The 26,171-nt window shown below is 42.4% G+C and overlaps 1 protein-coding gene across 1 annotated transcript in view; it reads left to right on the plus strand.

Annotated features, from left to right (window-relative positions):
* Positions 1–26,171, plus strand: part of LOC129815482 (collagen alpha-1(VII) chain-like) — a 130,137-nt gene that overhangs the window by 19,819 nt on the left and 84,147 nt on the right. The window contains 8 exon segments of the mRNA XM_055869355.1: positions 13,640–13,712; positions 16,025–16,205; positions 16,394–16,550; positions 16,640–16,733; positions 17,510–17,668; positions 17,823–17,980; positions 18,635–18,764; positions 23,990–24,109. Coding sequence (XP_055725330.1) covers positions 13,649–13,712; positions 16,025–16,205; positions 16,394–16,550; positions 16,640–16,733; positions 17,510–17,668; positions 17,823–17,980; positions 18,635–18,764; positions 23,990–24,109 — 1,063 coding nt within the window. The 5' untranslated portion in view covers positions 13,640–13,648.

Below are 26,171 nucleotides of genomic sequence, written 5' to 3' on the forward strand. Positions count from 1 at the left end.
AGAGTCTCTTTGTATGTTTGTCTTTGTCCTTTTTCTGTGTCTGTGTGGGGAAAGTGACTCATTAGAGCAGATGTTCTTGCAGTGAGACAGGTAAAGATGCACCACAGACAGGAAACTTAAGAGTTTAAAGAAATGCAGAAACTTAAACATTTCTTACAAGTACAAAAGTCTTCAAGCTTGAGGTTCATAAAGTCACTGACACTATTAATTTGCTACATCTTCCTCCCCAGGGGCATGTTGGGAGCTTGTGCTAGCAGGGTTATGAACTTCTCTAAGACAATTGATCAAAATGGAGTCTCTTTGCTTGGCTTGGCTAATAAGAGAGTGTGGACATGATCAAGTTTGAGGCTAGTGCCTTCCAGACCAAGGTGATAGGTGCAACACTTGCCCTGGGGGTTAGCGGTTAGAGATCATTGACTGGGTCGTCCTGTCAAGTTCTTGAACTCAGACAGATAGGCCGACAGTAGAGCTGCTCTTTATAACATTGCTCCCATCACAGATAGGGGCAAATGCTGTGTCACCCACTGTACAGAACCCTTAGGCCTACACAAACTCACCAGTGAGAGAAATAGTTGGATAATTGACTATGACACCCCCCCCCCCCTCCTCTCTGTCCTCCTCTGTCCCTGTGCTGATGTCACGCCAAGGGAACCTTGCAGTTACACAACAGTCCTCTCTGTCACTATGAGACGGCTTGCCGCCCCCCCAGGAGAATGGCATCTCTCACTGTCTGTACTACCTCCATGTCTCAGCTGCTCTCTTATGAGAAAGTACAGTGTGTGTTCACTGCCTCCTTACTTTGTCTCACTCTCTTCTTTTCTCCATTGTCTCTTTCCCTTTCTCGTTCATTTCTTTCCATCTTTTACTCAGACCCTCTCACTTTCTTCTAGGACCGGGACGATAACAGTATCACAATATTTTTTTCGATGGCATAAATACGAAAATACGAAACAGACCGAACTTTTTTCCTTTAAAAACCTGCTTTATGTAAAATATTGTGCGCTATAGCTTGGAAAATAAATACATGTGACTCTGGATCACAACATAATGATGTTTGTTTACAACATTAGGGCTGTGTTCCTAAGAAGTTAAATCTGCTTTGTGTTTTGTTTCCTTGCCACGCTACTAACGAGTATCGTGATATTGGTATAGTCCCAGCACTACTCTAATACCCCCCCTCGCCTCCGTCTCTCTCTGTCGCGTTCATTCTCACCCCCTGCCTCGGACTCTCTCACCCCCTGCCTCGGACTCTCTCACCCCCTGCCTCAGACTCTCACCCCTGCCTTGGCCTCTCTCATCTCCTGCCTCTCCAAGAAACACAGTTCAGTCAGTCAGTGGTCTATTAAGTCAGCCCAGAGCAGACTACAGTATGTGAGTGGAGCGAGCAGTCAGAAATCCTGCTCCATAAGCGGTGCTCCGAAGCTCCACATACTTTCCAACCGCTACGCTAAAAAACGCTCCTCCTCGCTCACAGGAATAAAACTTACTCTCCGAATTTGCTCCATTCATTAAAATCACAATTTAACCAACACTCATCTATTTTTGTGACTACCTGGACCTACCATTTTGTTTTGAAGTATAGAAACCAAACTATATGATTTAAATAAAAGTATTTTAATAAACATGAAGAGGTGAATTTAAGAACCGCTCATCATTTCAAATAGGCTACATTTCATATAAAATTTTATTGGTCACATACACATGGTTAGCAGATGTTAATGCGAGTGTAGCGAAATGCTTGTGCTTCTAGTTCCGACCGTGCAGTAATATCTAACAAGTAATCTAACAATTTCACAACAATTACAAGTGTGAAGGAATGAATAACAATATGTACATATTAATATATGGATGAGCGATGGCCATGCGGTATAGGCAAGATGCAGTAGATGGTATAGAGTACAGTATATACATATGAGATGAGTAATGTAGGGTATGTAAACATTATATAAAGTGGCATTGTTTAAAGTGACTAGTGATACATTTATTACATCCATTTGTTTATTATTAAAGTAGCTAGAGATTGAGTCAGTATGTTGGCAGCAGCCACTCAATGTTAGTGATTGCTGTTTAACAGTCTGATGGCCTTGAGATAGAAGCTGTTTTTCAGTCTCTCGATCCCAGCTTTGATGCACCTGTACTGACCTCGCCTTCTGGATGATAGCGGGGTGAACAGGCAGTGGCTCGGGGGGTTGTCCTTGATGATCTTTTGGCCCTTCCTGTGACATCGGGTGGTGTAGGTGTCCTGGAGGGCAGGTAGTTTGCCCCCGGTGATGCGTTGTGCAGACCTCACTACCCTCTGGAGAGCCTTACGGTTGTGGGTGGAGCAGTTGCCGTACCAGGCGGTGATACAGCCCGACAGGATGCACTCGATTGTGCATCTGTAAAAGTTTGAGTGTTTTCGGTGACAAGCCAAATTTCTTCAGCCCCCTGAGGTTAAAAGTTTCCACCTTCTCCACTACTGTCCCATCGATGTGGATAGGGGGGTGCTCCCTCTGCTGTTTCCTGAAGTACATGATCATCTCCTTTGTTTTGTTGACATTGAGTGTGAGGTTATTTTCCTGACACCACACTCCGAGGGCCCTCACCTCCTCCCTGTAGTCCTTCTCGTCGTTGTTGGTAATCAAGCCTACCACTGTAGTGTCGTCTGCAAACTTGATGATTGAGTTGGAGGCGTGCATGGCCACGCAGCCATGGGTGAACAGGGAGTACAGGAGAGGGCTGAGAACGCACCCTTGTGGGGCCCCTGTGTTGAGGATCAGCGGGGTGGAGATGTCGTTTCCTACCCTCACCACCTGGGGGTGGCCCGTCAGGAAGTCCAGGACCCAGTTGCACAGGGCGGGGTCGAAACCGAGGTTCTCAAGCTTAATGACGAGTTTAGAGTGTACTATGGTGTTAAATGCTGAGCTGTAATCAATGAACAGCTTTCTTACATAGGTATTCCTCTTGTCCTGATGGGTTAGGGCAGTGTGATTGCGATTGCATCGTCTGTGGACCTATTGGGGCGGTAAGCAAATTGGAGTGGGTCTTGGGTGTCAGGTAGGGTGGAGGTGATATGATCCTTGACTAGTCTCTCAAAGCACTTCATGATGACAGAAGTGAGTGCTACGGGGCGATAGTCGTTTAGCTCAGTTACCTTTGCTTTCTTAGGTACAGGAACAATGGTGGCCCTCTTGAAGCATGTGGGAACAGCAGACTGGGATGGGGATTGATTGAATATGTCCGTAAACACTCCAGACAACTGGTCTGCGCATGCTCTGAGGACACGTTTAGGGATGCCGTCTGGGTCGGCAGCCTTGCGAGGGTTAACACGTTTAAATGTTTTACTCACGTTGGCCGCGGTGAAGGTAGCGGGCCGTGTCAGTGGCACTGTATTTTCCTCAAAGCGAGCAAAGAAGTTGTTTAATTTGTCTAGAAGTTGTTTCATTTGTCTATTAGACAGCATACGGTGCAGTCTGAATATATTCGGGAAAATATTCTGACCCCTTGACTTTTTCCACATTTTGTTAAGTTACAGCCTTATTCTGAAATTGATTAAATAAATAAAAGATCCTCATCAATCTACACACAATATCCCATAATGACAAAGTGAAAACAGGTTTTTAGTCATTTTTGCAAATGTTTACATAAGTATCCAGACCCTTTGCTATGAGACTAGAAAAGACTAGAAAATTGAGCTCAGGTGCATCCTGTTTCCATTGATCAAACTTGAAATTCAATTGATTGGACATGATTTGGAATGGCACACACCTGTCTATATAAGATCCCACACTTGACAGTGCATGTCGGAGCAAAAACCAAGCCATGAGGTCGAAGGAATTGTTCTTAGAGCTCCGAGACAGGATTGTGTCGAGGCACAGATCTGGGGAAGAGTACCAAAAAATGTCTACAGCATTGAAAGTCCCCAAACCACAGTGGCCTCCATCATTCTTAACCTCTCTAGGGTACATGGGACGGTAGCGTCCCACCTCGTCAACAGCCAGTGAAACTGCAGGGCGCCAAATTCAAAACAACAGAAATCCCATAGTTACAATTCCTCAAACATACATGTATTTTACACCATTTTAAAGATACACTTGTTGTAAATCCAGCCACAGTGTCCGATTTCAAAAAGGCTTTACGACGAAAGCAAACCAAACGATTATGTTAGGTGAGTGCCTATTCACAGAATAACACAGCCATTTTTCCAGCCAAGGAGAGGATTCACAAAAAGCAGAAATATAGGGTAAAATGAATCACTAACCTTTGATGATGTTCATCAGATGACACTCATAGGACTTCATGTTACACAATACATGTGTGTTTTGTTCGGTAAAGTTCATATTTATATCCAAAAATCTGAGTTTACATTGGCGCGTTATGTTCAGTAGTTCCAAAACATCCAGTGATTTTGCAGAGAGCCACATCAATTTACAGAAATACTCATTATAAATGTTGATGAGAATACAAGTGCTATGCATGGAACTTTAGATGCACTTCTCCTTAATGCAACCGCTGTGTCAGATTTCAAAAAAGCTTTACGGAAAAAGCAAACCATGCAATAATCTGAGGTCGGCGCTCAGAGCCCAATCAAGACAAAAATAATCCGCCATATTGTGCAGTCAACAGAAGTCAGAAATAACATTATAAACATTCACTTACCTTTGATCTTCATCAGAATGCACTCCCAGGAATCCCAGTTCCACAATAAATGTTTGTTTTGTTCGATAATGTCCATCATTTTCCCCCCAAATTCCTCCTTGTTGTTCTAGTGTTCAGTACACTTTCCAAACTCACGACGCGCGTTCAAGTCCAGCGGAAAGTACGGACAAAAAGTTAACCTCTACTTCCTCACAAACCCGGATCCGGGAGCACACCCATCAGTAAAAAAGCTGACTAGCATAGCCTAGCATAGCGTCACAAGTAAATACTAGCATCTAAATATCATAAATCACAAGTCCAAGACACCAGATGAAAGATACACATCTTGTGAATCCAGCCATCATTTCTGATTTTTAAAATGTTTTACAGGGAAGACACAATATGTAAATCTATTAGCTAACCACGTTAGCAAAAGACACAACTTTATTTACTCTACCATTTTTTTCCTGCATAGGTAGCTATCATAAATTCGACCAAATAAAGATATAAATAGCCACTAACCAAGAAACAACTTCACCAGATGACAGTCTGATAACATATTTATTGTATAGCATATGTTTTGTTAGAAAAATTTGCATATTTCAGGTATAAATCATAGTTTACCATTGCAGCCACCATCACAACTCTCACCAAAGCGACTAGAATAACTACAGAGAGCAACATGAATTACCTAAATACTCATCATAAAACATTTCTGAAAAATACACAGCGTACAGCAAATGAAAGACAAAGATCTTGTGAATCCAGCCAATATTTCAGATTTTTTAAGTGTTTTACAGTGAAAACACAATATAGCATTATATTAGCTTACTACAATAGCCAACCAAACAACAGCATTGATTCAAGCCAAAAATAGCGATAACGTATAAACCAGCAAAAGATATACATTTTTTCACTAACCTTCTCAAACGTCTTCAGATGACAGTCCTATAACATCATATTACACAATACATATAGAGTTTGTTCGAAAATGTGCATATTTAGCGGCACAAATCGTGGTTATACAATATGAATAGTAGCCAAAATGCAAACAAAATGTCGGAAGAAATCTTGGGAGAGGCACTTATTCTAATCGATAACTAATCATAAACTTGACTAAAAAATACAGGTTGGACAGCAAATGAAAGATACATTAGTTCTTAATGCAATCGTTGTGTTAGATTTTTTAAATTAACGTTACTACAACATACAGCGTGCGTTAAAGCGAAACCGCACCTAGATTCATGGCAGAATAGTGGTTTCACATTTTTCAACAGAACAACGAATTAACATCATAAATACTTCTTACTCTTGATGAACTCCCATCAGAATCTTGGGCAAGGTGTCCTTTGTCCAAAAGAATCGTTGCTTGGTTGTAGATTGTCCTCTTCAACGTTCGAATTAGCAGTAAACATTAGCCATGTGGCAAAGACGTGTCCGACTCATTAAAACGCAGGATAAATAAATATCCGAAAATCGCAATATACCGATATAAACTGATATAACTCGGTTTAATATAACAACATTATGATGTCTTTAACACCTAAATCTAATAAATCTAAAATAACGGTAAAATAAATAAAATAAAATAAAAATAAAAACAGAGCCGGATATATCTAAGGCCTATAACCGGAGCGTTCTAGAGCCACAGCCAGAGGTCCTTCCTGCGTCAGAGCGAAGTGAACAAAGGCCGGACCCTACGTTCTCAGGCCATTTATAACCTCTCAGTTCTGCCTAGCAACTCCATTTCAATTCTCACTGTTCGCTGACACCCAGGGGAAGACGTATGCAGTGCATCTCAACCAATATAAGACAGGCAGATTTATAAACAGATCTCAGAACAGCAAGCAGATTTCAGCATTCTCACATCCTCATAGAAAAAGTCCAGTTCTGTTTTACTCACAGATATAATTCAAACGGTTTTAGAAACTAGAGTGTTTTCTATCCAATAGTGTTTTCTATCCAATAGTAATAATAATATGCATATTGTACGAGCAAGAATTGAGTACGAGGCAGTTTAATTTGGGAACGAAAGTATTACAAAGTGAAAACAGCACCCCCTATTGAGGAGAAGTTAAAGTTATATTACAGTCCGTAAAGACATGACAAACGAAGTATTGAATCAATATTTAGGATGTTTTTAACATAGTTCTTCAATAATGTTCCAACCAGAGAATTCCTTTGTTTTCAGAAGTGCGATGGAACAGAGCTCGCTCTCACATGAACGCGCATGGTCAGCACATGTTCAGCTCATGGTAGACCTTACTCATTCCCCTCTCATTCGGCCCCACTTCACAGTAGATGCATAAGACAAGGCTCTAAAGACTGTTGACATCTAGTGGAAGCCTTAGGAAGTGCAAAATGACCAATATCCCATTGTATTTCAATAGGGGCTGAGTTGAAAATCGACCAACCTCAGATTTCCCACTTCCTGGTTGGATTTTTTCTCAGGTTTTTGCCTGCCATATGAGTTCTCTCATACTCACAGACATCATTCAAACAGTTTTAGAAACTTCAGAGTGTTTTCTATCCAAATCTACTAATAATATGCATATTCTATCTTTTATGGCTGAGTAGCATGCCGTTTACTTTGGGCACGCTTTTCATCCGGATGTGATAAGAATGGAAAAAGTTTGGAACCACCAATACTCTTCCTAGAGCTGGCCGCCCTGCAAAACTGAGCAATCGGGGGAGAAGGGCCTTGGTCAAGGAGGTGATGAAGCACCCGATGGTCACTCTGACAGAGCTCCAGATTTAATCTTTGGCGATGGGAGAACCTTCCAGAAGGACAACCATCTCTGCACCACTCCACCAATCAGGCTTTTATGGTAGAGTGGCTAGACAGTAAAATGCACATGACAGCCTGCTTGGAGTTAGCCAAAAGGTGCATAAAGGACGCTCAGACCATGAGAAACAAGATTCTCTGGTCTGATGAAGCCAAGATTGAACTCTTTGGCCTGAATGCTAAGCGTCACGTCTGGACAAAAAAGTATGTTTTGTATACTTTTAGTTGAAACCTAGGTTGAATTAAACAATAGCTGTTGATGACTTCGCCAGTTATATAGGCTTGGCATTCAGGCCAAAGAGTTCAATCTTGGTTTAAACGACCAGAGTCCTTTAGGTGACTTTTGGCAAACTCCAAGCAGGCTGTCATGTGCCTTTTTTACTGAGGAGTGGCTTCTGTCTGACCACTCTACCATAAAGGCCTGATTGGTGGATTGCTGCAGAGATGGTTGTACTTCTGGAATGTTTTCCCTAACAGGAACTCTGGAGCTCCCTGACCAAGGCCCTTCTCCCCCCATTGCTCAGTTTGGCCAGGCGTTGCCTTCTGTGCCTCGACACAATCCTGTCTCTGAGCTCTATGGACAATTCCTTCGACCTCATGGCTTGGTTTTTGCTCTGTCATGCACTGTCAATTGTGGGACCTTATAGACAGGTGTGTGGCTTTCCAAATCATGTCTAATCAATTGAATTTACCACAGGTGGATTCCAATGATGTTTTAGAAGCATCTCAATGATGATCAATGGAAACAGGATGCACCTGAGCTCAATTTTGAGTCTCATAGCAAAGGGTCTGAGTGCTTATGTAAATAAGGTATTTCTGTTTTTTATTTTTAATACATTTGTAAAAACTTGTTTTTGCGTTTGTCAAAATGGGGTATTGTGTGTAGATTGATGATGAAAACGATTTAATTAGTACATTGTAGAATAAGGCCGTAATGTTACAAAATGTGGAAAAAGTCAAGGGGTCTGAATATTTTACTGAATGCGCTGTAATATCTTGTATGTTTTGAAATTTGTCCAGCTGTCGATTGTTGAGATACAAGAAGAGCAGCCCGAGTTCTTCAGTGTGTATACATACCAGAACAAACATTTACACTTTCAGAAACAGAGTGACTTTGTGTTAGATACTGAGAGATTCTGTCTCCTTTTTTCTAGTTTTCTATGTAGAAAACTGAACTTAATCTAAACTAATTCAAATATGTAAATTCCACCGTTGCCGGGGGCAGGTGTGCTTGTCTATTTTTAGTGAACGATAGGATGAGTAAGACATTGACTCATTCTTCCCAACCACAAGCCACAGGCTGTATATCTTGATACTCTGTGTGTGTGCACATGCATGTGTGTGCGTGCAGGGTTGGATAGGTTACTTTCTGTTGTAAATGTAATCCATTACAGTTACTAGTTACAGTACCTGTCCAACATTGTAATTAGTAACTTAACTTTTGCATTACCCATTATCAGTAACATAATCAGATTATTTTCTGTTACTTTTGGATTACTCTCCCCTTAAGGGTCATTAGAAGAAGACAAAAAGGATCCATCAAATGCATTTCGTGTGTCATCATAGTGGTCTCTGACTTGTGGTCAGACTCACTCAGGTAGAACAAATGTAAAGGTTTTGCCTTTTCAACGCTGAATTAAACCTCATTAACATGCTGACTAGACCGGGCATGCGTGTGCGCCATTGCACGCATGTTGATTCGTAAGAGGTATTCGGAGTGGACTTCTAGTCCAACTCAGGATGCGTGCACACCATCCTCTGCTTCCGAGTATAGTACTCGCTAATGTTCAGTCTCTGGACAACAAAGTAGATGAGCTCAGGGCAAGGATCTCCTTCCAGAGAGACATCAGGGACTGTAACATACAACTGTTTCATGCAATCAAGGCTCTCTCCGGATATACTGTCTCTGTCCATACAGCCAGCTAGGTTCTCAGTACATCGCGCAGACAGGAATAAAGAACTCTTCGGGAAGAAGGAAGGTGGTGGTGTATGTTTCATGATTAACATGGTGTGATTGTAATAACCTACAGAAACCCAAGTTTTGTTCACCTGACCTAGAATACCTCACAATCACATGCAGACTGTATTTCCAACCAAAATAATTATCTTTGGTTATAGACACAGCTGTGTATATTCCCCTTAAAGCCGATAACACAACGGCCCTCAAGGAACTAAACTGGACTTGGTGCAAGCTGGAAACCACATATCCCGAGGGCACATTTATTGTAGCTGGGGATTTTAACAAAGAAAATTTGAGGCAAACGCTACCATAGTTCTATCAACACATTGCCGCTACTACTCATGCTCTAAAAACGCTAAACCATTGTTACTCCCCCTTCCGGGATGGCTACAAGGCCCTCCCCCGCCCTCCCTTTGGCAAATCAGATCACGACTCCATTTGGCTTCTCCCTTCCTATAGGCATAAACTCAAACAGGAGTGCTAAGGTATTTTCAGCCCTGGTCTGACCAATCGGAATCAATGCTTCAAGATTGTTTTGATCATGCGGACTGGGATATGTTCCGGGTAGCCTCTGAGAATAACATTGACATATACACAGACATGGTGACTGAGTTCATCAGGAAGTGTATAGTGGATGTTTCCACTGTGACTATTAAAACCTACCCAAACCAAAAACCGTGGATAGATGGCAGCATTCACGCAAAACTGAAAGCGCAAATCACTGCATTTAACCATGGCAAGGTGACTGGGAATATGGTTTAATACAAGCAGTGTAGTTATTCAGAGTGGAGTCGCAATTCAACGGCTCAGAAACGAGACATATGCTGTAGGGCCTACAGACAATCATGGATTACAAAGGGAAAACCAGCCACGTCGTGGACACCGACGTCTTGCTCCCGGACAAGGTAAACACCTTCTTAGCCCGCTTTGAGGATAACACAGTGCCACCGACTTGCTGCCCGCTCCCAAGGACTGTGGGCTCTCGCTCTCCGTGGCCAATGTGAGTAAGACATTTAAGCGCGTAAACCCTCGTAAGGCTGCCGGCCCAAACTGCATTCCGCGTCCTCAGAGCATGCGCAGACCAGTTGGCTGGAGTGTTTATTGACATATTTAATCTCCCTCTATCACAGTCTGCTGTCCCCGCTTGCTTCAAGATGTCCACCATTGTTCCTGTACGCAGGAAAGCAAATGTAACTGAACTAAATTACTATCGCCCCGTAGCACTTACTTCTGCCATCATGAAGTGCTTTAAGAGGCTAGTTAAGGACCATAATCACCTCTACCTTACTTGACACCCTAGATCCACTTCAATTTGCATACCTTCCCAATAAATCTACAGACGAGGCAATCGCCATCGCACTGCACACTGCCCTATCCCAACTGGACGCATGTTGATTCGAATACCTATGCAAGAAGGCTGTTCATTGACTATAGCTCAGCATTCAACACCATAGTACACTCCAAGGTTCATCATTAAGCTCATGGCCCTGGGTCTGAACCCCGCCCTTTGCAACTGGGTCCTGGACTTCCTGACGGGCCGCTCTCAGGTGGTGAAGTAGGAAACAACACCTCCACTTCGCTGATCCTCAACACAGGGGCCCCACAAGGGTGCATGCTCAGCCCCCTCCTGTACTCCCTGTTCACCCGTGACTGGGTGGCCACGCATGCCTCTAACTCAATCATCAAGTTTGCAGACGACAGTAGTAGCCTGATTACCAACAATGACAAGACAGCCTACAGGGAGGAGGTGAGGGCCCTGGCGAAGTGGTGCCAGGTAAATAACCTCTCCCTCAACGTCAACAAAACGAAGAAGCTGGTCGTGGACTTCAGGAAACAGTAGAGGGAGTGCCCCCCTATCAACATTGACGGGACCACAGTGGAGAAGGTGAAAAGCTTCAAGTTGCACAGTACACATCACTGACAATCTGAAATGGTCCACCCACACAGACAGTGTGGTGAAGAAGGCTGAAGAAATTTGGCCTGGCCCCTACAACCCTCACAAACTTTTACAGATGCACAATAGTGAGCATCATGTCGGGCTGTATCACCGCCTTGTACGGCAACTGCACGGCCCACAACCGCAGGGCTCTCAAGGGGGTGGTGCGGTCTGCCCAACGCATCACCAGGGGCACACTGCCTGCCTTCCAGGACACCTACAGCACCCGATGTCACAGGAAGGCCAAAAAGACATCAATCCCCCGGGCCACGGCCTGTTAACCCCGCTATCATCCAGAAGTGGAGGTCAGTACAGGCCTCAAGGCCAGAAGACTGTTAAATAGCCATCACTAGCTGGCTTCCACCTGGTTACTCAATCCCGCATCTTAGAGGCTGCTGCCCTATGTACATAGACATGGAACACTAGTCACGTTTTAATAATGTTTACATACTGCTTTACTCATTTCATATGTACACTACCGTTCAAAAGTTTGGGGTCACTTAGAAATGTCCTTGTTTTTTAAAGAAAATATATTTTTTGTCCATTTTTAAAATAACATCATATTGATCAGAAATACAGTGTAGACATTGTTAAAGTTGTAAATGACTATTGTAGCTGTAAACGGCAGATACATTTTTTGTTGTTGTTGAATATCTACGTATGCGTGCAGAGGCCCATTATCAGCAACCATCACTCCTGTGTTCCAATGGAACGTTGTGTTAGCTAATTCAAGTTCATCATTTTAAAAGTCTTATTGATCATTAGAAAACCCTTTTGCAATTATGTTAGCACAGCTGAAAACTGTTGTGCTAATTAAAGAAGCAATAAAACTGGCCTTCTTTAGACTAGTTGAGTATCTGGAGAATCAGCATTTGTGGGTTCGATTACAGGCTCAAAATGGCCAGAAACAAAGACCTTTCTTCTGAAACTCGTCAGTCTATTCTTGTTCTGAGAAATGAAGGCTATTCCATGCGAGAAATTGCCAAGAAACTGAAGAACAGCGCAAACTGTCTCTAACCAGAATAGAAAGAGGAGTGGGAGGCCCCGGTGCACAACTGAGCAAGAGAACAAGTACATTCGTGTCTAGTTTGAGAAACAGACGCCTCACAAGTCCTCAACTGGCAGCTTCATTAAATAGTACACGCATAACACCAGTCTCAATGTCAGCAGTGAAGAGGCGACTCCGGGATGGTGTCCTTCTAGGCGTCCTTCAGTTCTTCTGTCCAGTGTCTGTGTTTTGCATTTTAAGTTAATTACATAAACATATTTATTTATGTTTACATTACTTATTTTATTGATTTCCCACCATTTTATAAGTCAGAAGACAGCCATCCATGTGACTGTGACTGATTACATGTCACCAGTTACTCCCAACCCTGTGTGTGTGTGTTTGTAAGGACTTAGTTATTTGTTATACTACACAAAGTAATTCAGTGTGAGCTTCAAGTGGTTTCCAGTCTAATGTATTTAGGAGTGTGTTAAGTGGGATTCCCATCATGACCTCTGATGTGGCAGGAAGAGCTTGAAGAGTTTGACGTTCAGTCTGCTCTATGGGTTGAGCTAGTTCAGTAGTGTGACACACTATGCTACTGTAAACGCCTACAGATGCTGGATGGTGATTCACTAAACAGACCAATACATATACTCTGCCCTCTCTTCTTCTGTTACTCTGTACTGCCTATATATAAATGTAAACACATGTAATTTAATGGTTTGGAATTTTGGTAGTCTACAGTAGTTATGAAAGAATGTCTATGTTTGTTATGGCATCAGAACATGGATTTTTCCACCCCTCAACCCAGAGCAGGTTTGAGTTGTTCCCTAGTGGTCAGCGTCTGTTAGGTTTTTCGAAGTAGCTCTTCTGTTGTGCAGCACCTTGCCTCTTTTTGAGCAACCTTGTGGTGGAAAGAAGCAGCCCCTGTATGAGATAGTCATGAAGGAGAGGAGAGAATGAAAGAAGGCCATAAAGAATATTGGGCCATCTTGCTTTAGAGCAATGATGTTAGGCCGTTTTCAACTACTCTTGCTTTCTTCACTGATCATGGTATTTAGTTAGCCCCATTGATCTGTGACATGATGAGGTCCTTGTAGTGAAGTGAGGGGTAACAAGGCATGCAGTAGACTGTGTCCCTCCACACTCTGTGACCCTCAGAGGCCTCACTGACTAAAGGACCTTTGTGTTTGGCTTACAGTAGTGAGGACACACTGTGGGTCAGCTCAGCGTCTGACCACACTCAGTGTGTGTATATGTGTGTATTTTGCAACTCAGTGTGTGTGTCTAGAGTGTACATTTGTATGTGGATATGTATATAGTGTAACAGTTGTGTGTGTCTGTGTGCAGGTTGTGAAGATGTGGAGCTGGGTTTTCCCTGTGGCTGTCCTGCTGTCCTCAGTGCACCAGGCTGGAGCTCAAGGTAAACAATTAACCCTCTGCCTACAGAAGAACAACTACAGCGCCTTCAGAAAGTATTCACACCCTTTGACTTTTTCCACATTTTGTTGTGTTACAGCCTGAATTTAAAATTGATTACATTTAGATTTTGTGTCACTGGCCTCTATACAATACCCCATAATGTCAAAGTGGAATTATATTTTTAGAAATTTTTGTAATTAATAAAAAAAGAAAGATACATTCAGGAGTAAAAATGTGCTTAACAAGTCACAAAATAAGTTGCATGGACTCACTCTGTGTGCAATAATAGTGTTTAGAATGATTTTTGAATGACTACCTAATTTCTGTACCCCACACATACAATTATCTGTAAGTTCCCTCAGTCGAGCAGTGAATTTTATACACAGATTCAACCACAAAGACCAGGGAGGTTTTCCAATGTCTCACAAAGAAGGGCACATATTGGTAGATGGGTTAAAATAAAAAGCAGACATTGAATAACCCTTTGAGCATGGTGAAGTTATTAATTATGCTTTGGATGGTGTCATTCCTAACTCAGTTGCCAAATAGAAGGAAGCCTGTACAGAATGCAAATATTCCAAAACATGCATCCTGTTTGCAATAAGGCACTAAAGTAAAACTGCAAAAAATGTTGCAAAGAAATTAAGTTTATGTCTTGATTACAAATCCAACACAACACATCACTGAGTACCACTCTTAATATTTTCAAGCATAGTGGTGGCTGCATCATGTTATGGGTATGTTTGTCATCGGCAAAGACTAGGGAATTTTTTAGGATAAAGATAAACGGAATAGAGTTAAGCACAGGCATAATCCTAGAGGAAAAGCTTGTTCAGTCTGCTTTCCAATAGACACTGGGAGACAAATTCACCTTTCAGCAGGACAATAACCTAAAACACAAGGCCAAATCTACACTGGAGTTACTTACCAAGACGACATTGAATGTTCCTGAGTGGCCTAGCTGCAGTTTTGATTTAAATCGGTGTGAAAATCTATGTCAAGACTTGAAAATGGCTGTCTAGCAATGATCACCAACTCATTTGACAGAGCTTGAAGAATGTTGAAAAGAATAATGTGCAAATGTTGCACAATCCAGGTGTGCAAAGCTCTTAGAGACTTACCCAGAAAGACTCACATCTGTAATTGCTGCCAAAGGTGATTCTAACATGTATTAACTCAGGGGTGTGAATACTTTTTTGAATGAGATGTCTCATTTAAATTTGCGAACATTTCTAACATATTTCACATTGTCGTTATGGAGTGTTGTGTGGTGTTTTTTTTTATTGATTTAATAAATTTTGAATTCAGGCTGTAACACAACAAAATGCAAATAAGTCAAGGGGTATTAATACTTTCTGAAGACACTTTCTATTCTAAGCCACACTACATTCAGTGGCCAGTTTATTAGGTACACCACCCCATTCACAAAAATTGTTCGCTCCTACAGACAGTGAGCCATGTGGCCGTGGCATTCAAGATACATCAGTGTTACTGATTTACTGTTCAATTTAACATTAGAATGGGCAAGACAAGTGAATTAAGCGACTTTGAGCCTGGTATGATCGTCGGTGCCAGGCGCACCGTTTACAGTATCATAGAAACGTCTGGCCTCTGGCTTTTCATGCACGACAGTGTTTAGAGTTCACCGAGAATGGTGTGACAAACAAAAAACATCCAGATAGTGGCAGTCTTTTGGGCGAAAACAGCTCATTGATGAGAGGTCGAAGGAGAATGTCAAGAATCGTGCAAGCTAACAGGCGGGCCACAAACGGGCAATTAACGGTACAGTACAACAGTGGTGTGCAGAACGACATCGCAGAACGCACAACTCGTTCGTCCTTATCACGGATGGGCTATTGCAGCAGACAACCACACCGGGTTCCACTTCTGTCAGCTAAAAACAAGAAGCGGCTCCAGTGGACACGTGCTCACCAAGACTGGACAATTGAGGAGTGGAAAAACATTGCCTTGTCTGATGAATCCCGGTTCCTGTTGCGCCATACTGATGGCAGTGTCAGGATTTGGTGTAAGCAGCATGAGTCCATTCCCTCATGTGAGGGTGTGGGGAATGTTTTCTGGCACAGGATAGGTCCCTTGGTACCAATTGAGCAATGTTTCTATGCCCTGAAGAATTCAGGCTGTTCTGAAGGCAAAGGGGGGTCTGACCCGGTACTAAATGGGTGTACCGAATAAATTGGCATGCATGTCTGCACTAACTCTACTTGCTTCATCATGGTAGACTGCCCTACTGTAGCCCACATTTTAAACTCTCAGAGCTAGGATACAGAGACTCACTAATGCACCTCTCTTTAGGCAGGTGTAATAATGTTGGCGCAGCAGACATAGTCTTCCTGATAGATGGCTCATCAAGTATCGGCAGGGCCAACTTCCTGCAGGTCAAGGGCTTCATGGCTGGCATCGTCAAGCCCTTTACCAGCTCTGTTGGCCAATCAGGGATCCGCTTCGGGGCCGTGCAGTACAGCGACACCTCTAGGTCAGACACTGAGAGTCTTGTCTAATGTTTGTTTCTGCTAAAAATAATCTGTTTGTACAATCCTTTCACGTTAACCCCTCACTCTTCTTTCTTGTCTGTTACCAATAGTTTTTTACCCCCTTAATAATGGTGAATGTTTTTCCCCAGGCGATGCAGTAGTTTATTGTTCTGTGTTTTGTCCCGTTCAGGGTGGAGTTCTCCTTCACAACCTACCTGAATGGCACTGAGCTGGTCAGCGCTGTGGAGAACCTCAACTACAAGGGTGGCAACACTCGCACAGGTGCCGGCCTCAAATTTGTCGCAGACAACTTTTTCAACCCCACCTCCATCCGGAACGTCTCAAAGGTCTGACAGAGGGATAGAATGGAGTGAAAGACTGACTATATTTTGTCCTGTGACAGACCATGACATATTCCTCTCTCTCTCTGATGTAGGTCTGTATACTGATCACAGATGGAAAGTCTCAAGACAATGTAAGGGACCCAGCTCAGAAGCTGCGGAGTCTGGGAGTGGAGATGTTTGCAGTGGGTAGGTTTGGGAGGACAAATCAAATGAAAGTAAAACATTTTTTTAACCTTTATTTAACTAGGCAAGTCAGTTAAGAACAAATTCTTATTTACAATGACGGCCTACCGGGGAACAGTGGGTTAACTGCATTGTTCAGGGGCAGAACAACATATTTTTTATCTTGTCAGCTCGGGGATTCAATCCAGCAACCTTTTGGTTACTGGCCCAATGCCCTAACCACTAGGCTACCTGCCGCCCCACACACACAGAATAAATGCTTACTTGCAAGCACTCCTCAACAGTGAGGTACAAATATCAATATCACAATAATCAAAGTCGAATATCAGTCAGATAACAAAATCGAAATATTAACATGTCACAAAGTTGTACAAAAATGAGATGTGCTATGTAAATTATGACAGTTATTTACAAGTAGTAAAGTGAATAGTGACTTGATTGAGCAGCTTAAATAAATAGTAACAGCAATGATGACCATAAGTGTGCATGTGTGTGTTTGTGTGAGTTTATGGGTTTGGTGTGTTGAGAGTCAGTGCAAGTAGTCTCGTAAGGTGCAGGTGAATAGCAAGCAGGTCTGTGCAGGTAGCCAGCTAGGGTTAGCTATTCAGCAGTTTTATGGCTTGGAGGTAGAAGCTGTCTCAGAACCTGTTGGTCGAGACCTGATGCTCCAATACCGTCTGACTTGCCACATTGACTCATTAATCCCGACCACAAGCCTCAGGCGGTATATCTTGATAGTGTGTGTACAGTATTTGACTGGTTGTTTATGTCTCTGTCAGGTATAAAGAGTGCAGACCAGACTGAGTTGGCTCTGATAGCCACTCCTCCTCAGAGGGACTACACATTCTTTGTGGGGGACTTTAAGCTGCTCAACACACTGCTGTCCCTGGTGGGCCCACGTGTGTGTTCCAGCTCAGGTGGAGTCTATGCTAGCGATGGTAAAGACACACTGCCATACATTACACTGGAACTTACTCAGCTCAGTACAATACATTACTGTCTATTACACAATAAAATCACCTCTCTATATTTATTTCCCTCATTGTCTTCACTCGCCTCCACTCTCCATCTCTTTCTCTCTTTTTCTGGCAGAGGCTTTCTCCGGTCCCTCTAACCTCCAGTTCTCAAGCCAGACCTCTGATTCGCTCAGGTTCCGGTGGACTCCCGCAGGGGGGCCTGTGAGTGGCTATGTGGTGCAGTACACGCCCCTTTCTGGCCTGGGCCAACCAATTACAGCAGAGCTGCGTCAGGTGGGCACTGCTGGTTGGGTGAGGGGGTGTGGTGCTCATTCCTGACTCAGGGGATGGGCAGCAGGCAGCAGCTCATACAATAAATGTGACCCAGATTCTAATAGCTCATTGTAGTTTTGGAAGCCTGCTACATGGCAGACAGAAAGAGAGGGATTAGGTTGAGTAGGAATATGTTTTAATGGGTGGATCTAGAGTTTGATTGAGTTTCTGTATCTGTGCAGATTAAACGTTGTCTGGAAAACAGTGAAATTCCCCTTCTGTGACTGTGTGTGTGTGCGCTTGTGTGTAATCATGATTCATGACCATAATAATGAATGGCATAGATTAGTCTGTGAACATTCACCTGAGTCAAAGGATTTGATAAAAAATGTTGCTATGTTATGACATTGAATACCTATTTACAGCAGGAGCTTTGAATGTTGGCTTACATTTGTCAGAGGTGCACAAGTGCAATACTTGAGTTCCACAATCATGCTGGTTTTTGTGTCTTTGTAAAAAGGTTTGTCTAGAGAGTGCAAACACACACCTAGTTTCTCAGATTTAAACCAGTATTTGGTCAAAAACCAGCTGGCACTGCAGCCTTCTTGTGAACCAGAACTATGCACCCCTGTCTCCTGTACTTACCCCTCTCTCCCACCCTGTCTACCCCTGCAGGAGACAGTGTCTGCAGGTCAGAGGAGCTTTGTGGCCAGAGAGCTGAAGTCAGGGACAGACTACCTGGTGACGATCATCGCCCAATACCCCAACAGTGTGGGAGAGCCTGTCTCTGCCAAGGCACGAACCAGTGAGTACACAGAGAGGGTGGGACAGAGGGAGAAGGGGACGGAGGGGTAGGAGAGATGAGATAATTAAAAAACAAAGCACGAATAAGTGAGTACACAGAGAGAGATGGAGGAAGAGGGGGGGATGAAAGTGGGGAGGAGAGAAGGAGAGTGACATTAGCTGTTGCAAAAGCAGCAGCTACTCTTCTTGGGGTCCACACAAAACATGAAATATGACATAATACAGAACATTAATAGACAAAAACAGCTCAAGGACAGAACTACATATGTTTTATTAAGTCACACGTAGTTTACATATCAATACATACACACAAACTATCTACAGTTGAAGTCGGAAGTTTACATACACTTAGGTTTGAGTCATTGAAACATGTTTCTTGTTAACAAACTATAGTTTTGACAAGTCGGTTAGGACATCTACTTTGTGCATGACACAAGTAATTTTTCAACAATTGTTTACAGACAGATTATTTCACTTATAATTCACTGTATCACAATTCCAGTGGGTCAGAAGTTTACATACACTAAGTTGACTGTGCCTTTAAACAGCTTGGAAAATACCAGAAAATGATGTCATGGCTTTAGAAGCTTCTGATTGACTCAAATGATGTCAATTAGCCTATTGGAGGTGTAAATGTGGATGTATTTAAAGGCCTACCTTCAAACTCAGTGCCTCTTTGCTTGACATCATGGGAAAATTAAAAGAAATCAGCCAAGACCTCAGAAAAAAAATTGTAGACCTCCACAAGTCTGGTTCATCCTTGAGGCAATTTCTAAATGCCTGAAGGTACCACGTTCATCTGTACAAACAATAGTACGCAAGTATAAAAACCATGGGACCACGCAGCCGTCATACCGCTCAGGAAGGAGACTCATTCTGTCTCCTAGAGATGAACGTACTTTGGTACGAAAGTGCAAATCAATCCCAGAACAACAGCAAAGGACCTTGTGAAGATGCTGGAGGAAATGGGTACAAAAGTATCTATATCCACAGTAAAACGAGTCCTATATCGACATAAACTGAAAGGCCGCTCAGCAAGGAAGAAGCCACTGCTCCAAAACCGCCATAAAAAAGCCAGACTACGGTTTGCAACTCATGGGAACAAAGATCGTACTTTTTGGAGAAATGTCCTCTGGTCTGATGAAACAAAAATAGAACTGTTTGGCCATAATGACTATCGTTATGTATGGAGGAAAAAGGGGGATGCTTGCAAGCCGAACAACACCATCTCAACCGTTTGGCATGGAGGTGGCAGCATCATGTTGTGGGGGGTGCTTTGCTGCAGGAGGGACTGGTGCACTTCACAAAATAGATGGCATCATGAGGAAGGGAAATTATGTGGATATATTGAAGTAACGTCTCAAGACGTCAGTCAGGAAGTTAAAACTTGGTCGCAAATGGGTCTTCCAAATGGACAATGACCCCAAGCATACTTCCAAAGAGGTGGCAAAATGGCTTAAGTACACCAAAGTCAAGGTATTGGAGTGGCCATCACAAAGCCCTGACCTCAATCCTATAGAAAATGTGTGGGCAGAACTGAAAAAGCTTGTGCGAGCAAGGAGGCCTACAAACCTGACTCAGTTACACAAGCTCTGTCAGGAGGAATGGGCCAAAATTCACCCAACTTATTGTGGGAAGCTTGTGGAAAACCACCTGAAACATTTGACCCAAGTTAAACAATTTAAAGGCAATGCTACCAAATACTAATTGAGTGTGTGTACACTTCTGACCCACTGGGAATGTGATGAAAGAAATAAAAGCTTAAGTAAAACATTCTCTCTACTATTATTCTGACATTTCACATTCTTAAAGTGGTGATCCTAACTGAACTAAGACATGGAATTTTTACTAGCATTAAATGTCAGGAATTGTGAAAAACTGAGCTTAAATGTATTTGGCCAAGGTGTATGTAAACTTCCGACTTCAACTGTAGGTCAAGTAGGGGAGAGGCATTGTGCTGTGAGGTGTTGCTTTATCTGTTTTTTGAAACCGGGTTTGCTGTTTATTTGAGCAATATGAGATGGAACGTAGTTCCATGCAATAACGGCTCTATATAATACTGTACGCTTTCTTGACTTTATTCTGGATTTGAGGACTGTGAAAAGACCCCTGATGGCATGTCTGGTGGGGTATGTGTGTGTGTGTGTCGACTATGCTGTGTGTAAGCTTTATGTAAGTTGACTATGCAAACAATTTGGGATTTTCGAACCCAACCCATTAATGTTTCTTATAAAAATAAGAAGTGATGCAGTCAGTCTCTCCTCAGCTGTTAGCCAAGAGAGACTGGCATGCATAGTATTTATATCAGCCCTCTGATTACAAAAACTAGAGCCTGCAGAACTTGCTTTTTGGAGTGTGGTGTCAAAAAAGCAGAACATCTATTATGAACAGACCTCTCCCCATCTGTTTAACCATTGAATCTATATGTTTTGACCATGACTGTTTACAATCTAAGGTAACGCCAAGTAATTTAGCCTCCTCGACTTGTTCAACAGCCACACAATTTATTACCAGATTTTTCTGAGGTCTAGAATTTAGGGAATGATTTGAACCAACTACAATGCTCTTAGTTTTAGAGATAATCAGGACCAGTTTATTACTGGCCACCTATTCCAAAACAGACTGCAACTCTTTTAAGGGTTTCAGTGACTTCATTAGCTGTGGTTGCTGATGCCTATATGGTTAAATCATCAGCATACATGGACACACATGCTTTGTTTAATTTTAGTGGCAGGTCATTGGTAAAAATAAAAAAGAGTATAGAGCCTAGAGAGCTGCCCTGTGGTACAACACACTTTACATGTTTGACATTAGAGAAGCTTCCATTAAAGAAAACCCTTTGAGTTCTATTAGATAGATAGCTCTTAATCTACGATATGGCAGAGGTTGAAAAGCCATAAAACATATGTTTTTTCAACAACAGGTTAAGGTCAATAATATCAAAGGCTGCACTGAAATCTAACAGTACAGCTCACACAATCTTCTTATTATCAATTTCTTTCAAACAATCATCAGTCATTTGTGTCAGTGCAGTACATGTTGAGTGCCCTTCTCAATAAGCATGCTGAAAGTTTGTTGTGCATTTGTTTACAGAGAAATAGCATTGTATTTGGTCAAACACCATTTTTTCCAACAGTCTGCTAAGAGCTGGCAGCAAGTTTATAGGTCTGCTGTTAGAACCAGTATAGGCCGCTTTACCACTCTTGGGTAGTGGAATTATTTGGCCTCCCTCCAGGCCGGAGGACAAAGACTTTCCTCTCTGCTCAGATTAAAGATATGACAGAAAGGAGTGGCTATAGAGTCAGCTACCATCTTCAGTAGCTTTTCATCTAAGGTGTCAATGCCAGGAGGTTTGTCATAATTGATCGATAACAATAATTTTTCCACATCTCCCAATGTCTTACAAAATTCAAACTTGCACTGCTTTTCTTTCATTATTCGTTTTTTTTATGCATGAATACGATGGTCCGTTTTACCTAATTTCTACCAGCATGTCACATGTGCAACCAGAGGGGAAAAAAACTATAGACCACCTTTACTCCACACATAGACACGTACTGTTAGGTTCTAATTCTCAGAGTAAATAACTCAACGGACACTATGAAAGCTTAACCAAGTTTAATTCTCCCCAGATGATCAATACAACTGCATGAGACAAAACATGTTTCCACCACCAAAAGTATATATACTCCAATTTAGGCACTCCTTCTCTCCAATCCTTACATCTATTATGGTTCGACAGGAAGACGAAGTAATAGGGTAATAAACCATAATTTCTCCCATAAGGGGATCTGACCTGACCTCAACCCCTCATTTGCCTAATCCACAGATGTCCATCCGTATCCCCTATAGCAATTCTGTGACTTCCTCCCGTCCACCCAGCACATTCCAAAGCTGGCTCCTACAGATAACCATTAACCTCTGATGTAAAAACCAGTCTCTAAGATCGCAATGTTCCAAGTTTAACCCAGAATCCAACAGTACAAAGCCCTCCCTCACCCTACATTTGGCAAATCGGACCGTAATGCTATCCTCCTGATTCCTGCTTACAAGCAAAAACTCAAGCAGGAAGTACCAGTGACTAGAGCTGTTGATATGCCCTCCGACGAACGATCAAACAGGCAAAGAGTCAATACAGGACTAAGATAAAATCCTACTATACCGGTTCTGACACTCGTCGGATGGGGCAAGGCTTCCAAACTATTACGGATTAAAAATGGAAACCCAGCCACGAGCTCCCTAGTGACGCGAGCCTACCAGACGAGCTAAATGCCTTCTATGCTCGCTTCGAGGCAAGCAACACTGAACCATGCATGAGAGCACCAACTGTTCCAGACGACGGTGTGATCACCCTCAACATTCACAACATTGTACCCCTGCACATTGACTTGGTACTGGTAACCCCTGTATATAGCCTCGTTATTTTATTGTAACTTATTTTCTTGCTTTAGTTTATTTAAAACATTTTTTTTAAATATTATATATATTTTTTAAATTCAGCTTTGTTGGTTAAGGGCTTGTAAGTAAGCATTTTACGGTAAGGTCTACACCTGTTGTATTTGATTTTAATATACACAATTTACAAAATACAATATAATACAAATATGCAAAATTACAAACAAACTCAAGAAAAACAATCACATTTCTCAGCAAAGAGGTCCTCAATCATCTGCCAATCAGCATGTTGAACTGCCTGAGAGGCACCAGTACATCCAGTTGTATGGAACTCTGTAGATTGTTCCATACATGGGGTGCAAAGAAACTAGAAGCAGATTTACCTAACTCTGAGGAGACCAAAGAGATTTCCAGAGTTAGCCAATCCTGAGGCCGGGTATTGTTAGTCATACATCAGAAGGTTGTTAATTATGTTAGGTATGGTGGGAGTTTTTGTAAGATAGCTTTATAGATAAAAGAGAGCAATGAATCGACCAACAAGACTTCAGAGGGCCAGCATACTTTCTGGTAAAGAATACAGTAATGTTTACTGAACCTTTCGCCTGTAATAAAACGAGGTGCGCTATGGTAAACTACATCTAGCGGATGAATCTAATGAAGTGAAGAACCATATCAACACAGTCTTTCTTTGCCATATCATCCTCTCTCTCCACATGTCTTTCCTAAGTCACTCACTTCAAATACTCCCCGTTTCTTCCCAATGTGTGATTCTCCCATGTGAAGCTATACCATCATCCTCATAGGATACGTTCTCCATCCCTTGTTTCTCAGGGTCTCTACCAGGGGTGTCTGGTCTTCGTCTAGTCCAGGCTGGTTTCTTCTCCCTCTCTCTGGGCTGGGATGCCCCCACATCACAGATCCAGGGCTATAGACTCACCTACGGACCCCGAGGTCAGACACACGCACGTACACAAACACATGCACACACACACACACACACACACACACACACACACACACACACACAAACTCATGAACATCCACAATATAACTACTGCTTACTCTGATCATACTCAAATTCTTTATGCATGAAGGACAAATACCACAACATTCTGTGGACCATGCCAAGCCATCTTGTTAACTGTCATTATAAAATACTTAACTCCTCACACATCTCTTTTTGGCTGATGAGAGTGTAATAGAGAGCGATAGGGAGAGGAGGGATAAGGATAATAGAGAACCTGCAGGTGGCAAATTGAGACAAGTAAATCTGTGTGAAGATTTATGGACATCAGGTTAGTATGCAGTACTATGGTAGAGATGAGATGTTGTCTCACATTATACCGCCCCCCCCCGGCTCTCCCTGTCTATCAGAATAGTTTTATTACCCAATCATTACCACAAATAAATACCACATACACTTTTACAGAAAGCTTTACAGACTTTAAAAACTGTGCAGTAGAGACTAAGGGAGACTTCAGGTGTGTGAATTAATGATTGAATGTAGAGGTTGAATCTGAAGAGGAGATAATGTGGCTGCAATTTGAGATACGTTAAGAAAGGAAAGGATGTGTTATGTTAAATAGTGTGAGGTGCGTGGCATGACATGTGAAAAAAAGCCCCCTACCCCCAAACACACACACACACACACACAGACACCATAACTAAGCGTGACAGCTCCATCCCTGAGTAAGGGCATGGCAGGAGTACCAGTCTCACATGGAGAACCTAAAGTATAGGAGGAGAGACTGGCACGCTTGTGTGTGTTAGTTTTAAATTAGGTCAGTGTGTATTCTGTAAGGAGATGTGGGATGTTTCTACCTGTCTCTGTATCCAACTGCAAGCAACTGCAAGCCCTAATTCATGCAACCAGTACACCCACACCCACACACCCTCTGTTTACCTTGTCTGTGGTAGGATGAAGATCTGTGCCTATGGCTCCAGGCAACACATTCCTCTAAGGCTGGCCCGTTGTCTTGGTGACAGCCTGACAGGCTGGGTGGGGCAAGTGTTGCTTCAGTCTGCAGGTCATGGTACTGACTAGGGCTGTTGCGGTGACCGTATTACCACCACACCAGCGGTGACAAGTCATGAAGGCAGTCAAATTCCACATGACCATTTAGTAACAGTAATTATCTTATCCAAGCTATGATGCTGCTTCTTATTGATAGCCTACCACACTTTCTAACTGCCTGGTACTCAGAACTGTATTGTCCCTCTAATCACTTTGACATCAATGCAAATGTTTTCGAAAATCTAATCAAACACTCAATGAGAGCCCATGAGCTCATGTTGCACAACATTTCTATAGGCTATGCCATTGCGGGAGAAAACAGAGTGATGGCCACTAATAAAAATAAGAGGTTCCCATCAGCTTTCTGTAGGCTAGGCCTGCTATATTTATTTCTCAACTTTCCTAATATTAAGCACATTGCTTCTCTTTACAACAGGAGTATAGCCTACCTGGCTGGCATGAAAATAAATCATGGTGAAAAGCGCCCTCCATTTGCTATTTAAGTGCATAGAATAGTCTGATGGGTGACAATATTAGCCTATCACTTATATTATCATATATTGTGAATGATGCCCAGCATAAGAAACAAAGCCTTTTTATTTTTTACTTTTTAGAATCATAGTTGCACACCTCATGTAGCCTAGCCCATAGGCCTATATATTTTGATAAGGTTTGTATCACAACCAAAGTGGCCAAATAACTTCTTAAAATTAAGCACATTAATCTGCTTTACAAGGGGTGTAGAGCCTAACTGGCATATATCTGCAGCATGTGAGTTTCAAGTTTGGAGAAGATAATTTTCACCATAAAAATGCACCTTTACAATAAAAGCATTACATGCATAATCACATTTGCGGTCACTTTTGATAGTGGTGCTTTCTGCTAATGAAACATACGTGCTTATAGCCTACTGCCATGTGCGCATTGCTGCACTTATAATGTGATGAAATAGCCTAGTAGTTTATCAACATTTTAAGCTAAACGTTCTGATCTGTTGTG

Source organism: Salvelinus fontinalis, chromosome 18, assembly GCF_029448725.1.
Source record: "Salvelinus fontinalis isolate EN_2023a chromosome 18, ASM2944872v1, whole genome shotgun sequence".
Classification (NCBI taxonomy): Eukaryota; Metazoa; Chordata; class Actinopteri; order Salmoniformes; family Salmonidae; genus Salvelinus; species Salvelinus fontinalis.